This window comes from Carcharhinus amblyrhynchos, chromosome 6 (assembly GCF_965287045.1).
Source record: "Carcharhinus amblyrhynchos chromosome 6, sCarAmb.v2.hapA, whole genome shotgun sequence".
NCBI lineage: Eukaryota > Metazoa > Chordata > Chondrichthyes > Carcharhiniformes > Carcharhinidae > Carcharhinus > Carcharhinus amblyrhynchos.
This window is the reverse complement of record NC_137329.1, coordinates 92,234,857-92,252,767: the sequence shown is the minus strand read 5'-3', so window position 1 is coordinate 92,252,767 and position 17,911 is coordinate 92,234,857. Positions and strand designations below refer to the sequence as shown.

General features: G+C 41.0%; 2 protein-coding genes across 5 annotated transcripts in view; one reads left to right on the top strand and one right to left on the bottom strand.

Moving 5' to 3' along the window:
* Nucleotides 1-15,108, top strand: part of slc23a4 (solute carrier family 23 member 4) — a 43,591-nt gene extending 28,483 nt beyond the window's left edge. The window contains exons 10-12 of the mRNA XM_080190938.1: nt 8,239-8,347; nt 9,338-9,433; nt 12,008-15,108. Coding sequence (XP_080047064.1) covers nt 8,239-8,347; nt 9,338-9,433; nt 12,008-12,264 — 462 coding nt within the window. The 3' untranslated portion in view covers nt 12,265-15,108. The remainder of the gene's footprint in view (nt 1-8,238; nt 8,348-9,337; nt 9,434-12,007) is intronic.
* Nucleotides 15,109-15,235: 127 nt separating this feature from the next.
* Nucleotides 15,236-17,911, bottom strand: part of LOC145344104 (ADP-ribosylation factor GTPase-activating protein 3-like) — a 57,441-nt gene continuing 54,765 nt past the window's right edge. For 2 of the 4 annotated variants that reach the window (XM_080190939.1, XM_080190942.1), the window contains one exon: nt 15,846-17,276. In XM_080190939.1, coding sequence (XP_080047065.1) covers nt 17,259-17,276 — 18 coding nt within the window. In that variant the 3' untranslated portion in view covers nt 15,846-17,258. Of the gene's footprint in view, nt 15,351-15,730; nt 17,277-17,911 lie in introns of those variants that run through there. The other 2 variants (XM_080190940.1, XM_080190941.1) reach the window with 2 other exon arrangements.

Genomic DNA, 17,911 nt, shown 5'->3' with positions numbered 1-17,911 from the left:
TGCATTGACCTCGGACGGGATTTTCCCGTTTCAGGGGGAGGGAGGCTGTGTCCTGAATTCAAGGTTTCTTCCATCAGTTGAGAATAAAAGTTCATTTTCCTAAATACTTTTCTAAAACTTTTCATGATAATTCTTAAAAATGATCTTCATTCCGTGCGGCTATGTGAAGATTTGTGCTCAATAACTTGGATATGATGAACTCCAATGTTCTTTCCGACTCACACATATAGAATACTGCTCGATCTATTTGCAACAGACATTGATTTCTACATGCAAATAGACTAGGAGCAACGTGAAGCAGGTCAGGATCAGTGTGAAGCAGACCAGGAGGGAGTGTGAAGCAGGGTCAGGATCAGTGTGAAGCAGACCAGGAGGGAGTGTGAAGCAGGGTCAGGATCAGTGTGAAGCAGACCAGGAGGGAGAGTGAAGCAGGGTCAGGATCAGTGTGAAGCAGACCAGGAGGGAGTGTGAAGCAGGGTCAGGATCAGTGTGAAGCAGACCAGGAGGGAGTGTGAAGCAGGGTCAGGATCAGTGTGAAGCAGACCAGGAAGGAGTGTGAAGCAGGGTCAGGATCAGTGTGAAGCAGGGTCAGGATCAGTGTGAAGCAGACCAGGAGGGAGTGTGAAGCAGGGTCAGGATCAGTGTGAAGCAGGGTCAGGATCAGTGTGAAGCAGGGTCAGGATCAGTGTGAAGCAGGGTCAGGATCAGAGTGAAGCAGGGTCAGGATCAGAGTGAAGCAGGGTCAGGATCAGAGTGAAGCAGGGTCAGGATCAGTGTGAAGCAGGGTCAGGATCAGAGTGAAGCAGGGTCAGGATCAGAGTGAAGCAGGGTCAGGATCAGAGTGAAGCAGGGTCAGGATCAGTGTGAAGCAGGGTCAGGATCAGTGTGAAGCAGGGTCAGGATCAGTGTGAAGCAGGGTCAGGATCAGAGTGAAGCAGGGTCAGGATCAGAGTGAAGCAGGGTCAGGATCAGAGTGAAGCAGAGTCAGGATTAGAGTGAAGCAGGGTCAGGATCAGTGTGAAGCAGGGTCAGGATCAGAGTGAAGCAGGGTCAAGATCAGTGTGAAGCAGACCAGGAGGGAGAGTGAAGCAGGGTCAGGATCAGAGTGAAGCAGGGTCAGGATCAGAGTGAAGCAGGGTCAGGATCAGTGTGAAGCAGGGTCAGGATCAGAGTGAAGCAGGGTCAGGATCAGAGTGAAGCAGGGTCAGGATCAGAGTGAAGCAGGGTCAGGATCAGAGTGAAGCAGGGTCAGGATCAGAGTGAAGCAGGGTCAAGATCAGTGTGAAGCAGACCAGGAGGGAGAGTGAAGCAGGGTCAGGATCAGAGTGAAGCAGGGTCAGGATCAGAGTGAAGCAGGGTCAGGATCAGTGTGAAGCAGGGTCAGGATCAGTGTGAAGCAGGGTCAGGATCAGTGTGAAGCAGGGTCAGGATCAGAGTGAAGCAGGGTCAGGATCAGTGTGAAGCAGGGTCAGGATCAGAGTGAAGCAGGGTCAGGATCAGAGTGAAGCAGAGTCAGGATATGTGTGAAGCAGGGTCAGGATCAGTGTGAAGCAGGGTCAGGATCAGTGTGAAGCAGGGTCAGGATCAGAGTGAAGCAGGGTCAGGATCAGAGTGAAGCAGGGTCAGGATCAGAGTGAAGCAGGGTCAGGATCAGAGTGAAGCAGGGTCAGGATCAGAGTGAAGCAGGGTCAGGATCAGTGTGAAGCAGGGTCAGGATCAGAGTGAAGCAGGGTCAGGATCAGAGTGAAGCAGGGTCAGGATCAGAGTGAAGCAGGGTCAGGATCAGTGTGAAGCAGGGTCAGGATCAGAGTGAAGCAGGGTCAGGATCAGAGTGAAGCAGGGTCAGGATCAGAGTGAAGCAGGGTCAGGATCAGAGTGAAGCAGACCAGGAGGGAGTGTGAAGCAGAGTCAGGATCAGTGTGAAGCAGACCAGGAGGGAGAGTGAAGCAGGGTCAGGATCAGAGTGAAGCAGGGTCAGGATCAGAGTGAAGCAGAGTCAGGATCAGTGTGAAGCAGGGTCAGGATCAGTGTGAAGCAGGGTCAGGATCAGAGTGAAGCAGAGTCAGGATCAGTGTGAAGCAGGGTCAGGATCAGTGTGAAGCAGGGTCAGGATCAGTGTGAAGCAGGGTCAGGATCAGAGTGAAGCAGGGTCAGGATCAGAGTGAAGCAGGGTCAGGATCAGAGTGAAGCAGGGTCAGGATCAGAGTGAAGCAGGGTCAGGATCAGAGTGAAGCAGGGTCAGGATCAGAGTGAAGCAGGGTCAGGATCAGAGTGAAGCAGAGTCAGGATCAGAGTGAAGCAGGGTCAGGATCAGTGTGAAGCAGGGTCAGGATCAGTGTGAAGCAGGGTCAGGATCAGAGTGAAGCAGAGTCAGGATCAGAGTGAAGCAGGGTCAGGATCAGTGTGAAGCAGGGTCAGGATCAGAGTGAAGCAGGGTCAGGATCAGAGTGAAGCAGGGTCAGGATCAGAGTGAAGCAGGGTCAGGATCAGAGTGAAGCAGGGTCAGGATCAGAGTGAAGCAGGGTCAGGATCAGAGTGAAGCAGGGTCAGGATCAGTGTGAAGCAGGGTCAGGATCAGAGTGAAGCAGAGTCAGGATCAGTGTGAAGCAGAGCGGGAAGAGATTGAAGCAGGTCACGGTCATTGTGAGGCAGACTGGAAGAAATGTGGAGCAAGAGACTGTGACATAGGGATCATATCATTGGACTAGTAATCCAGAAGTCCAGGCTAATGACAAGTTTTTAATGCTTATGTTTGTCTCTTATTTTGGAGTGTGAGATAAACTGAACTGGATGGCCTTTGTCATTATCTTGTCACCATATAGTTGGAATTGTGGTTGTAGCTTTGTTCATTTTATTGCTCATGAACGTTTACTTTGAGCAGCTTTATGGGGTGAAATTGCATGGACATAATGGGCTCATAGTGAATCAGTAACCTGTTTAACATTGCACATAATTTCCCAGAATCTTTTCCCATTGACTTCAGTCTTATCCTTTTGTCTATTTCCCTATTATACCAATCTATCAATGCCTTTTTAAAGCATTTTTTGAGGTTTTGAAATGATAAAACTGTGTTGCATAATACACATTGAAAATATATTTATTGGAGAGCAGTAAGCAGCAACGTCTAGAGAATTACTCATCAAGAAAACATAGATATAATTGTAACCATTCAATCTTTGTCCTTTGGTCACTTAAAAAGGTGTTGCACAGAGACACGCAAAGACTACAGCATTTCTCACTGACAGGGAGGACCCATATCATTCAATTATTCCACTTTGTTGTTCAGAAACCACTTGATCCTCCTACTCTATGAAATTCTGACAGAATAGAATCCAATTACACCCCTTGTATGGAAAAATTATTTTGAATAATATTATGCACACAAGCAGAAGAAAGTCTACTTCTATCCCTACTGAATCAGAAACATCCTGTGCATATTATCAGGGTTGCAAATATTGAAACTTTGCGCATTTTGGAAATGTTAACAATAATGCAAGAACATATTTAAGGGGGCTGACACCATCATTTTATCATATTTTCAGTATAATAACTAACTACCAGAATATTTTCCTGCCAAATTTACAATATAGAATGATTCTATTAAATAAAATTTGCACTCCCTGATTTGTTACTTATCATGGTGCTTGGCAATGAGGTGGGCAAGCGGATCAAGTGTCAGTTGGAGAACACTTATGGGACAGTGATTGTTATATCAAAAGGTTTAGGTTAACTATGGAAAAGAACAATAGAGGGAGAATTATAACGTGGGGTAAAGCCAGCCTCAGTGTGTTGAGAACAGCTCTGGGCTGAATAAATTGGAGCCAAAGGTTGGCAGGAAGAATGATCAGTGATCCATGGGCTACCTCCAAAGAATACATAGTTCAGGCACACTCAAGATACGTTCCTCAAGAGAAAGCTGGGGCAAACAAATCCAAAATGACAAAAGAGATAGAGGTTAAGGGAAAGAAGAAAAAGTGTGCTTATGGAAAATCCTATTGAGAACCAGACAAAATATAGAAGGGAGGTGAGAAAGCATATTAAAGGAGCGAAGAGGAAGAATGAAAAAAGACTGGCAGCTAACATAAAAGGGATCACAGTCTTCCATAGGCACATGGTAAAAGGGGGAGTAGGGCCTTTTCAGGATCAATTCAAAGACGCAGCTAAAGTATTAAATGAACACTTTGCAGCTTTCTTTACCAAGGAAGATACCAATCAGGCCATGGTGAAATTGGAATTAATTCAGACACTGGAACTGTTTCAAATTGATGAGGACAGGCTATTTGTACTTAAAGTTGATAAGGCACCGGGGTGGATGAGATACATTCAAGGATACTGAGGGAAGTGAGAGTGGGAATTGTGGAGGCACTGGCCATAAATTTTCATCTTCCTTAGACTCAGGGATGGAGCCAGAGACCTGGAGAATTGCAAATATTACCCTCTCGTTCAAAAGAGTGTAAGGATAAGCCCAGCAACTCCCAAGCAGTCAATTTAAATCTGGTGGTGGGGAAACTTCTGGAAACAGTAATTCAGTCAAAATGAGTAGTCACACTGAAAAACCAGTATGGATTCTTTGAGGGAAAGATCATGTTTTAACTAATTTTCTGGAGTTTTTTTTAAAAGAGGTGCAGAGAGAGTTGATGAGGGCAATGATATGGTATACATGGACAGCATTGCTCTCATAAGATGCACAACAGGCTTGTGAGCCAAGTTCCAGCCTGTGGAATAAAAGGGATAATAAAAACTTGGATACAAAGTTGGGTGACAGTTAACAGTGAGGACTGGTTTTCTGGCTGGTAAAAGGTTTCTAATGGAGTTCCTCAGGAGTCGGTGTTAGGCCCTTATTTTTCCTGGTATATATTATTAAAGCCTGCGGATGAGATGAAATTTGAAAGTATTGTGAACTGTGAGCAGGATAAAGGGTACAATTCTGAATGAAGCACAGTAGCAGAGGGACCTGGGTGCATACGTGCACAAGTTATTGAAGATAGCAGGACAGGTTGAGAGCACAGTTAATAAAGCATACACAATCCTGAGTTTTATTTATTTGGGTTATAGAGAACAAAATCAAGGAGGTTATATTAAACTTGGAACAGCCACAGGTTCAGCCTCAGCTGGCACATTGCAACCAGTTCTAGACACAGCTCGTTAGGAGAGACGTAAAGGCATTGGAGAGAGCACAGGAAAGATTCACGGGAATGGTTTCAGGGATGAGAAACTTCAGTTGTGAAGCTAGGTTGGATAAGTTGGAACAGTTTTCCTTGGAAAAGGTGGCTGAGAAGAGATTTTATAGAGGGATTCAAGATCATGAGGGATCCGGGCAGAGTAGATAAGGAGAAACTGATCCCGCTCATGAAAGGATTGAGAATGAGAGGGCACAGATTTAAAGATATTAATATGCAAACCAGTTTCGTGCCTGAAGCTGATCCCACCAGCTAGAACTATGTGTGCAATGTGAAACCTTTTGTGAACCCAATTTCTGGCCTCACGTACAAATCTTACTGGTTCACCACTCTGAACGGTGTTGAGAGCCGGTAAGATCACAGCCCACATTTAGATATATCAAGTTGTCACACAAACAGTGATTGGTGCCATGGGACAGAATTTTCAGCCTCACCATCATTAGGAACTGAAGATGGAGACTGAAGCTATGAGCATTGGCCAGTATTGGGCTCTTGACCCAACTTCTCTCACTATTTTAGGGGAGGCAGGTTTGGGGGGTAGAGTTGCCTGCCCTCGCCAGGCATTGGAGCCAATTAGGTTGAGATAGAGTCTTGTTAATGTTATTAAAAGAGCCTTCTTTCTCAAAACAATGAGTGGCAGTTTAATTGTCAGAGATGGGTGTAGACAAAAGCTGCCTGTAGTGGGAATTCCACATCTCACAATGGTGGATTGGCTATTTTATTCCTGTTTTTTAGAAAATGTTTGTGAATGGGCACCTCCTGTTGAAGCTCCATCTCTGTTGTCTGCCTGCTGCTTCTCAGCTTCTGATTGGCCTTCCCACTTTGAAGGCCCACCTGCCATCCTTAATTGGACAGGAATTCTGCCTCCATCCTCAGAGTGACTGCTTTCCCGAGGATGGGGTTGAGACCCAGAAAAAGTCCCGTTTCCCGATTCCTGTTCACAAAGCAAAAAATTAAAAAATGTGCTTCAGTTGTACCCTGCACTGTACTGTATTTGTCAATTTATTTAAGGAAGGATGTAAATACGTTTGAAGTTTATTGGACTAATACCTGAAATACATGGTTGTCTAATGAGGAAAGGCTGGACAGGCTAGTCATTTATTTGTTGGTGTTTAGAAGAGTAAGAGGCAACTTGATTGAAACATACAAGATCCTGGGAGGGGTTGGGGGGTGGGGGAGGTGTGGTGTGGGGGGGGATGCGGTAGTGGTGGTCTTGACAGGGTGGATTCGGAGACAATGTTTCCTCTTGTGGGAGAATCTAGAGTAAGAAGTCTCACGCCACCAGGTTAAAGTCCAAAAGGTTTATTTGGTAGTAAACATCACTAATGGACTTTAACCTGGTGTTGTGAGACTTCTTACTGTGTTTACCCCAGGCCAATGCCAGCATCTCCAAATCAGGAGAATCTAGAACCAGGGGACATTATTTTAAAATGGCAACCACCCATTTGAAATGGAAATTAAGTGAAATTTTTTGAGTCATTGGAACTCCCACCCTGAAAAGATGGTGGAACCAAAGTTTTTGAATATTTTTAAGGCAGAAGTGGATAGATTCTAGGTAGGCAAGAGGTGATAGGTTATCAAGGATAGGTGGGACGCAGATTTGAAGTTATGATCAGATGGGAGAGCAGGCTTGAGGGGATGAATGGCTATTCCTGCTCCTCTGTATGTTCGTAATTCAGCCCAAAGAATCAATTCTTGGAAGGTGCAATGGATATAAAATCCTGGAATCATTTTAAAACCAATTATATCCTGTAATGGGAGTACTTTATGGTTATTCTGGGTGAATAAAAATAAATGTCCCAAATGATCTAATTAGTAATTATTCTGTGATCATTCAATAAAGTTGCTGCTATAGCAGACTGATGTTTTTAGTAACAATTGACTCATAAGGGAACAGTACTCCCACAGAGCTGTTTTACAAACTGGTAATATCAGTTTACAATGCTCTTTACTAGTTAAATGTTCTACATGAGGACCGATCATGCCGACAAGAGGCATTGCTGAGCGAGTCTTGTTAAATGATGATGTGTGCAGAAGTGAGCCTGTACAAGTGGCCCATGTGTGTAACTCGGGCGAGTTAGCTTAAACAGAATGTCTCAGTATGTAGCTGGGATTGATAATCGCAAGAGTCTGTATCACTCTTAGAAAAGTGTTTACATAAATTTAAGATTCAAATTTTAGACCCAATGGCCCTCAGAGATTTGGTCATGCCCCGAAGCCCACCCAATACTGGGCCTCATACCTCACTTTCAGCAGACAGACAGTTACAAGTGTCTCCTCAGCAAAGCTGGATTGAAGATTAGGCTGCTGTGACCCCAGCTGGCAGGTGAGTGATGAAGACGAGAGCACCTGGAAAAAAGATCAGGAAAGAGGGAAAGTAGTAGTCATGATTGCATTATTTGCATGTGTGGGCAGGGGGGGGGGGGGGGGGGGGGGTGGTAGGAATGCTCCCCTCTTCCCATGTTCATGAAGCGTATCAAAAAATTATTCTCATGATTGAAACTTAACAGGCCGTGTTTTTAATGACCATCTGATGGTCCACGTACAGACTTGGTTTCCCTGCCAGCTGCTTCAGTGTTGCAGTGAGGACCTGAACACGATGCTAGGCAATTTGCAAATGTTAATAAGAGGTCTATAACACCTCAGTGTTGTACATTGTTGTCTTTTTTTAAAAATCTTTACCAAGGTGGCAGGTGCTGCAGTTCTGAAAGGAAATGTTCCATTCCTGCTGACTAAATTAGGGGTTGCGGAAACTGTTCAACACCTGAGACCTGGGCACTTCTCAGCTGAATCTCCAGGTCATGGGTTGCTGAGCTGTATCCTTGTAATGTTTCATCACATTGCTATTTTGATGTTTCTGTTCCAGCATTTAAGGGAGGAGAGAAAACAATTTTAACTTATAGTTGTTCACCACAATAATGGAATTTAAAAGTCAAGGTAAATTCAGAATTATGAATCATTCAAATTATGAATGATTATTTGAAAGTACAGATGTGAAGGACCAAGCATCATTTTCTCATTCAGCTCTTCTTAACTGCTATATTTGCTCTTCTTTCAGTTTGTTGATATGAATTCATCAAGAAATATCTTTATTTTTGGATTTTCAATGTTTTCTGGCATGGTTATACCCAACTGGATGATTAAGAACCCACTTGCTATCCAAACAGGTAGGAAGTTCTTTTTTTCAAACTGCAAAGATACCTGATAAATAATTATGTAAGCAGACTGAAGAAACTATAGTACTTCTAGCACTTTGCCAGATCAAATGATCAATTCTGAATCATCTAAAATATAGAAGATAAAATATCAGTGAGGAGAGTAAGGCTGGAGTCTTACCTGTGTCACCCTTTTGTATTTTAACATGTCTCCAATATTATAGTCTATGTGGGATATTACAGGCCAATGCCTGTATTTGGAACACATTCATCCTTTGCAGCCTTTGCCTTATTCTTCTCGCATCTAATTATTTTTCCCTCCTTTTTTCTCCCCCAGTCATGGGAGAAGGAAGGGAGGTATGAAAGGCTTCATTGAACTTTTTGAGTCTCATGTTTATAAAAAGCACCTTTATATCATATAATTTATTACTTTATTTGTAAGCTCATCTAGGAAACAAACGTCAGCACTGGGTATTGAGACACATTCAGCTGTTCTTTTTTCCCCCCATTCTCTGCATCAAGCACTCCCTCAGCATGTAGTATAATAACCAGCTATCTGCAGAACAATAGCACCGTCCTAAGCAACATGGCTTGAAACAATTTCAGAACTTTGCCAGGGTAACATTTTTATTTCTCATTTCACAAGTTTAGAGGTGGTGTGGGTTGAAACTAGATTAAAGCTTCCCACACTTATTTATGTAGGACCATCTACGACTAACAGATACATGTGAACCCAAGCTCCAGCGTGGAACGTCAATAACTGTTCACACCAAGTACACAATACTTTTCTCTGTTTTGCTCAGGAAACATTCACTCATTCCTCTGATGGCTTGGCCACACTAGTGTTGTGGGCACAGTGCAATCCTATCCCTATCCCCTGCCTCCACGCGTCATTCAACTCTCTTCTAGTCAATGCCAAGGCAACATTCTACTTCATCTTAGGTAGTTTTAAATTAACATTTTAACACTGACAAGAAACTAAAGGAATGCTCTACTTCTCAGGAGTAATTCCACTGGATCAAGTCATTCGTGTCCTGTTAACCACCAGTATGTTTGTTGGGGGTTTTTTTGGATTTGTTCTGGATAACACCATACCAGGTAAGCTTCCTTCCCTTCTGTTCTTTTGTAAGCAATGAATTTATTTTATAATATACTTACAAAATCATAATGAAACCATGATTTTAGGGTCATACAGAGAGAGAACATGTTCCCTTTTCTTCTTGCTCCACCACTTCTCATTCAGCCCACATCTAACCCATGTTGTCCCTTGTGGTGCCTTGTCCTTATTTTTGGCTTGTCATCTTCTTGTCCCCTGAATCCTTTCCATTTTTATTTATTTTAGTTTTTTTTTGTGTGTGAAGTGGTGGACAGGGGTATATTTGTGTGGTGACGGAAAAAAGGAAAAGGTGGAATTCTTTTAATTGTGCGTTACGTTGCGGGGGGGGGGGGGGGAAGAAACTTGAGGGAGGGGGCGCTTGGGTACTGCACTGGGTAGAATCCCAAAATATTCTGCAAATGCCTAGGTGGATAGTGGTCAACAAGGGAGATGTCAGGCCCTTTGGGGACCAGGGGTGGTTAACTGTGTGAGTGTGTGCCGGGTATTGACAGTGATGAGTGAGTACTTCTCTTTTGGATTCCCTTCAGAGACATGATTGAGGTGTGTAAGGCTGTGGGGGTTGGGCTGATAGATGGTTGGGATGATGAAATTGGACATTGGAACATCAGGTGCCTGTTGTACATTACATCCAATATTTGGTTCTACTGCCTTCAATAAAATTGTAGAATTGAATGTTGACCATGTCTTTCATTGTAAAACAAGTGTAATTGCATTTGTCACCCAATCCTACGTCAGGAATCAATTTAGAAGACCATATATATATATATATTTTGATGTCAGATTACGAATATCAGTACTGACCAAACACCAGTATTGCACCTGCCTTTATTTAATATATTATTAGATCAACATTCACTTCTAAGCCATGCAGCATATAACCTAAGCACCATATTTTTATACTTACCTGTATGTTAACCTCAGTCATAAGTCTGTAACTTTAGGAAAGTGGAATACTTCCATGTTCTAATCAGTTGCTATGTTGGTGAATACTTCAGAAGATACATAAATCTACAGTATTCTCATGTCATTAAAGACTTGCTTCTTCATGAATGCAAATTAGAACAGTCAGAGAAACTATTACTGAATGTTCCATCACTATAGTTACCATTAAGATGGCTAAATCTGAGTAGGTGTATTCCCAGAGGTATGATCGTATGATAGTCTGACCAGAAGACAGCTGAAGCTGTTGCTGCATTTACTTTATAAAAAGTTGGACACTTACAGTTCAGTATCTTTGCTCATGGCTTCACACAAGCAGCTCTTGCACAAGGAATTGAGAACTAGAAAGCCACCAATGAACAGGTAAGTAGGCATGGTGGCACAGTGGTTAGTGCTGCTGCCTCACAACGTCAGGGATCTGGGTTCAAATTCAACCTCTGGTAACTGTCTGTGTGGAGTCTGCACCTTCTCCCCATGTCTATGTGGGTTTCCTCTGAGTGCTCTGGTTTGCTGCCAAAGTCCAAAGTTGCGTGAGTTAGACTGACTGGCCATGCTAAATTGCAGGGCTATAGGGTTAAGGCCTGGGTGGGAGTGTTGTCAGTGCAGATGGGTCAAATGGCCTCCTACTGCATTGTAAGGATTCTATGAAAAACGGGAGTGGGAAGAGAGGAAACTAGAGATGGAGGAATTTTGATTCCTCCAGTAATTAACTCCCTCTCAGAAATTGCACTGATAACTGACAGTAATATTAACGTCTCTCAGATTCTCCATATAACCAACAGTAACACAACTCAATTCATATGTAATTAGTTGTAATAGGTGCAACATACCAATATTTGACCAGTAATCTGTAGTGCTCCTGTAACTCGCTAACATTCATCCTGTAACGACAGATAGCTTTGCACAAAGGTTAGGCTCCCCATTCAAATTCTTCAGGTCCCATCCTTCTCCAACTACTCTAAGTTAAATTTTAAAATACGCCATCGATCAGGCTAACAGCAGCAATGTCTGGAAGATCCAATCTCCATCCAGGAGGTTGCTGTGTCATCCAAAAGGGTTGACAACTCCAGTTACCATTGAAATGAAGAACAAAAATGTGCATTTAGATGGTGCCTTATTGTCCCTCTGAGGATGTTTATAAATTAGGACTACATTTGATCACAGTTGGCAACCCTATTGGTTTAATTACATGACTTGCCCCCTACACTCCAAATGTTAGTCAGCCAACACATCCATCATCTTGATGTACTACCTTCCACATTAATTGGAAAGCAAAAAGACTCGATACCCAATTGGATGAATCTTGACTATCAGCCAAACAGCCATATCTTCCCATTTAGTATGTTTATATCTGGTGAAGGGAAATGTTCATAGAAATTGACAAAATAAGTCTTTATGTCATGATGATTTTTCTCCAGGGTTGAACACAGCAGTATGCCAGGGAGGCTTCAGGTCAATCTGGAGGATTGGCAATCCCACTCAATATACTTTGCATTCAATGATTTACTTTGTGCTGTGCACGCACGCTAAAGTGGGAAAACTTTTCCAATAGATGATAAGACAACTTACACACATCCAAAGACCATGTGTCAGAAGTGCTTACTGATGTTTTACAGGCACAGAGAAAGAACGAGGAATAATTACTTGGAAGGAAAGTGTCTTTGAGGATGATTACAAAGGAGCAAACGAAAGCGACTGCTACAATTTACCTTTTGGTATTGGCACAAAGTGTTGCACTGGAGCCTGGAGGAGATATATCCCCTTCTGCCCATATCCAAAACCCCCTGATGATGATGATGAAATAGTGGAAGAGAACACTGAGGACGTTCGTAAGGAGAACACTTTAGACATTTATAAAGAGACTCAATTTTAACAAAGTAGGGTAAACAAAACTCTGTGAATAGATCAAATTAGAGTACAAGAACAAAGAAATCTTGCTGCCCACTTCGAGTCATGAGGAGGATAGATTATAGCTGTATCTTATCAGAACTATGTCATTAAATTGCAATAGGAATGACATAAAACTCTGCAAATCATGGCCAATTATGTAAACATTATTAAAATAAATACAGATGAGGGAATGTATTTGACAGATCCAGTTTATCCTTCTATACTATGCTAAACTCTTTCTTCATTCAGTGTTCATTTTATTCACATCAACTTCTTTCTCCTTGTTCTGCAGCTGTATTTAACAGAACAGTCTTCAGGCTTAAACTTAGCTACTTCCCCTTCTATCTTGTACCCAATCATGCAGTGTGTTGACACTGCAAGTGTACAGCCAAAGGCCTCACCAACTCTAGACTGCAGAGGCAAATAACTTAGAGGGGGATGCAATGCAGCTTAAAGTTCTGTTGTCAGTTTTAATGTGAAAATGTCCCATTTGTACATCACCATATATACTTTCAGCCCTTCTAATTCCTCTTCTTGTTGTGTGCACCCTGAAAAGAAAACTCCCTCCACTGAAAGTCATTACAGGGTGGCATACTCGTAGTGGTTACGATTGCTGTCTCTCAGTGCCAGGGACCTGGTTCAATTCCAGTTTGTGCAAAGGCTGCATGTTTTCCTAGTGTCTGTGTGGGTTTCCTCCAGGTGCTCCATTTTTCTCCCAGTCCAAAAATGTTTTGGATGTTGGCCATGCTAAATTGCCCCTAGTGTCCCAAGATGTGTAATTTAGGGGGATTAGCAGTGTAAATACATGGGTCTAGGGCCTGGATAAAATGCTCTGTCGGACAGTCAGTGCAAATTCGATGGACCGAATGATCTCCTTCTGCACTTTGGGATTCTATGAATTTCCACATTCAAAACACCCAAATGGCTAGTCTTTGGTTCTCCATTCACATAGTCTTAAGCAGCTGTGGGTGTACTCAAACGGTCCTTTCACTCCATCTTTGATGCCCTTTTGCCCAGTAAAACCATCACCCCCGCTCCCCCCCAAAAATTATTTCCCCTGGCATAGCTTCTATCTTAGCTCCGACAAGTCCAAAAGTTGTAAACTTCAGTGGATCTCACAGACATCAGAAAAAGTGACTGAACCATGACAAACAGAATCAGTCTCATTCTCTGAATTGAATGAAAATAGCCTTTAAGGTTAAGTCGGTTGGAAATAAGTATTACTCATTATTCCAGGTACACCTTGAAAATCATAGATAACTCCCAGGCCAATTCTCATTAAAAAAAGGACTTTCCTGTCTTTCATAGGCTGTAAAGTGCTTTGCAACATAAACTCATGCAAGGCACTACGGGCTGGAACTCCCCCGTGTCATATTTAGGGTAAACCCTAAAGACACGCTGGGGAATCCTTCTCAGAACTTTACAGATAAGTGTTTGCACGACAATTACCCAGAAGTGCTAACTTCCTCTGGACAATTGCGTTGCGAACCATTTGAAATCATGATTAAGATCACGATCTTAAACATGAAGTTCGGATGGCTCAGCAAGCATTATGTTAATAGTTACTTGGAAAAGGAAAGAAATAAAACCTCTTCTAACTTCTGATTAACCATTGTAAAGAGCCCCTCCCTATGAGGATTCTTTTGATGTAGGCCCCAAGTAGCTCTGGCTGTCAGAGGTTTCAACACTGTTTAAGACCAGGCAAGTGCACATCGAAGTCTTCTAATTCCCATGGATTTAAGACATGAGTTGCAAGTTATGGCCCTTTTACAAATGCAAGTTTTTCTAACCTTGTCAATATAAGATCATCTCCTTCAAACTTCATAAAATCGCCCTCTTCAGCTGCTGAAACTCTCATTCATCCTTCTCCCATGACCAAAGGCAGCTACCCCAAAGACTTACCTATTGTGTACACTTAATCCAAAACTCTACAGCCCATGTTCCATCTCCCACAAACTCCCATTGCCTAATACCCTTGTGCTCAGAATCCTCCAATATGTAAAAATTATTATCCTCTGTGTTTAAAAGATCATCATGGCCTCACTCTTCCTTATCTCATGCAATTATAGAACTGGAGGAACTTGCAAAATCTGACATTCTTCAATCCTTACTCCCCCAGTACTTATGGCTCTGTTGTGTGTTCAGGAATTCCTATCCTGAATCTTTCTGTACCTTCATCTTCCTTCCTTCTTTCAAGTTACTCCTTAACATTCACCTCTTTAGCAAACCTTCGGTCATGGCACCTAATAGCGTCTTCATTAGCCTGTTATTCATTTTGTCTTGATATGTTACTGGACAGTTATCCACATCAAAGGCACTATATAAATATAGGTTGTTGTTGAATTAAGCAGCATTGTAACATCAGGGAAACATAAGAAAATATAACTTAACGGTTCAAGGTTAAAAGGGCATTATGCAATTAGTGAACGCTTACAGATAGAAACAGGGTAACGCACACTAATTAAGATCATTTAATCTTCCGGGGATTCTCTGTTTGTCCTCAAGGTTATTCATGAAGAAAGGATTATGGCCAAAAATTTGCTCAGCCTAAATGTATCTTCAAGGAAAAAGGTTTGGAACAAAGGGACATCTGGACCAAGAAATGACAAATTTTCTTGGTTGATTTAAGATCCAGACATGTTATAATGGTCACTTTAAAAAGATCCAGGAATTTGATGACACATTAGCTATAATATTTCAATTTCAAATTTCTTTTTCTGCAAACATCCTGAATTAGATTTTCCTTCTTAAATTAGTTCACTATCTTAAGTCTCCACTTAATTCTCAATTTATATGGTTTCAAATAAAGTCAAAGTGAACAGACCACAGACTCTGAGTATTAATAATGGTGGACTTACAAGTGGTGAATGAAGTACAACTACAAACTTTAAAAGTAAATGCTTTTATTCTTTCATGAGATGTGGGTTTTGCTGGCTGCAGCAGCATTTGTTGCCCTTCAACTGAGTGGATTACAAGCGCACTTCAGAGGACAGTTAAGAGTCAACCACTTTGCTATGAGTCTGGAACCACATGTTGACCAGACAAGGCAAGGACAGCCGATTTCCTTCCCTAAAGGATATTAATGAACCAGATGGGTTTTTAATCACAAATCAATAATGGTTTCATGGTCATCATTAGACTTTTAATTCCAGATTTCTTTTTATTAAATTCAAATTCTACCACCTACCATGGTGGTATTCAAACCCGAGTTTCCTGAGCATTCGTCTGGATTTGTAGATTACCAGTAACAATATCATTAAGCAACTGCCTCCCCCCAAAATAAGATAAGTAATTGAGATGGCATGTTGGAGTTCAGAGATGTGATAGGACTCGTCATCCCTACATAACAGGGAAATATATCTACAAGTCTCAATGTCCAACTTTTGGTGGAGTAATAATCAGTAAATGCCAGTCACATTTTCCCACAGATCCACAAAGTTGATGCAGAGTTAATAAATGCATAATTTTTTATAGTTTTAAAGCACAATTGAATACAACATTAGGAAATGCTGCATGTTGGATTCCAGAGATATGTTAAGGAAAAACCAGGTCTGGACTAGAAGACAAGAACAAACAAAATACTTTATTCTTCAGCTGGTAGTCCAGATTCGGCAAGATTCTCACCTCAATGCTTTGATGCAACTGTTAATCTGCAGATAATAACACTTTATTGGCAAAAATGCTACTTCTGTATGTTTTGATCTTTGTATCCCTAATTACAGCCTTATAACTAAAGTTAATATTTTTAACAATGTAAAACAGTTTTCCCTTTATTTTCAACAAGCTATACGTTACTTTGTAAAGTCTGCATATTGTAATGCATCTATTGCACTGTTCAAATGTCAGGGCTCTAATCTTTGATGACATATTGAACCTCTCCAAATAATAGATTTTATATTCCAATCTGAATATAATACATATACAAGAGTCATTTGTTGAAATCTTACCATAATCATTCATTTATTGCTTATGTTTCCTACCAAGCTCAATTTTGGTACTGAGCCATTTATATGAAGCAAATGTGTCTTTTCTTTTATTAGAAATACATGTGTGTACATATCCTAATCCAGCTTTTTGCTGCCATAAAGTGTGCAATTTAAACATAAGGATTTCAAAAAATTAAGATTCATTACAATGTACAACTACAGCATATTACCATTTACATTTATTTAATTGGTCCCATGAATAGAAATAATTGGTTTCCAAAAAGCATACCTTACAAGTTTCTGCTGTAAACAGAAATGATTGATGATCACCTTCTAACTGCCTGTAATTCTCAACATGGTGCCTTGTAACTTTCCATTAATATCCATAGTGATTTCCTACAGACTACATACTTCTAAATGTTAACAAGAATGTTTTGGCATACAATCACCTGTTCAAAGTACCAATAAACAGTTCTATCTTACAATTGCTTAAGACCCAAAAAAGTGATCTGTTCCAGTAAACAAACAATCCTTGTAAGAAACTGCACACTCACTCTGAGTTCAGTGTAGTGTTTTAATTATACAAACACTTTTTTTTAAACAGGAAACAAAACCCAATTTATAAGAGCACTTATTTAAAGCTGCAGATTTATCCATATTGTATTGTATATCTGTAGAGCGTTTTAAAAAATTGAATATTGCACCCTTCTCCCAAACTAAAGTTCTAGATATTTAATACCTTTCCGCCTAGTTTAAACTAGAATAAAAATCACACTCTAATGACTGAAAAATAATTTCCTTCTAAGTTTGAGATTTTTCCCTCTTTATTTAAGCACAGTATTACCTGAGACAGATTGACACTGGGAAAACTCAAGTAAATAGGAACACAGATAGATGTCAGCAGATGCAATTTAAGCACCAAACTGTGGCAAAAGATTTCCATCTTAACTGAACAATCCTTCAAAATATTTTGGTAATCAATGGTGTGCCAGGCACCCAAATGCAAATTGCTTACAAAAGCTTCCATATTCATTTCATTGTGTGTGTCCAGTTAGGAGCCATATCGATCCTGCAAAAGATAAATAAATGATCTGCTGAAGAGAGAGGTTTAGGTTATCATTGTACATTCATTGCTATCAAATACAAGCCCTATATATAGCAAGCCAAACTAATAGTCTTTCATGGACCTTAAAATAAAATCGATTCCATCAAATAACTCTGGAGCTCAAAAACTCTTGAATCTATAGTTGAGGGTCTTGTGCTAGAGATGCTTGATGCACTGAATATCTCTGCTTTGGTAAATCGGTTTCTGTTAGCTTTACTACATGAAGCACTTAATAAATGCAGAAATTTCCTTATTTGAGGAAGAAGGAAATGAAACTGTTTATGTATCATATTCAAAGGCAGATTTCCACACATTTGAAAAAGACAACACATGCATGTGAATTTCTCAAATTATTTTTCTTTTGACGAGGGCACCGGAGACCAGCATTCACATAATGCATCATAGAACATCACAGCGCAGTACAAGCCCTTTAGCCCTCGATGTTGTGCCAACCAGTGGAACCAATCTAATGACCCTCATTTGAGTCATTTTTAAAATTATTACTCTACTAATTGAGTTTTAACATACAGCATAAACAGGACAAAATTACAGATTTTGCAGTTGTAACAATAGCAATATTGTCAACATTTGCCATCATT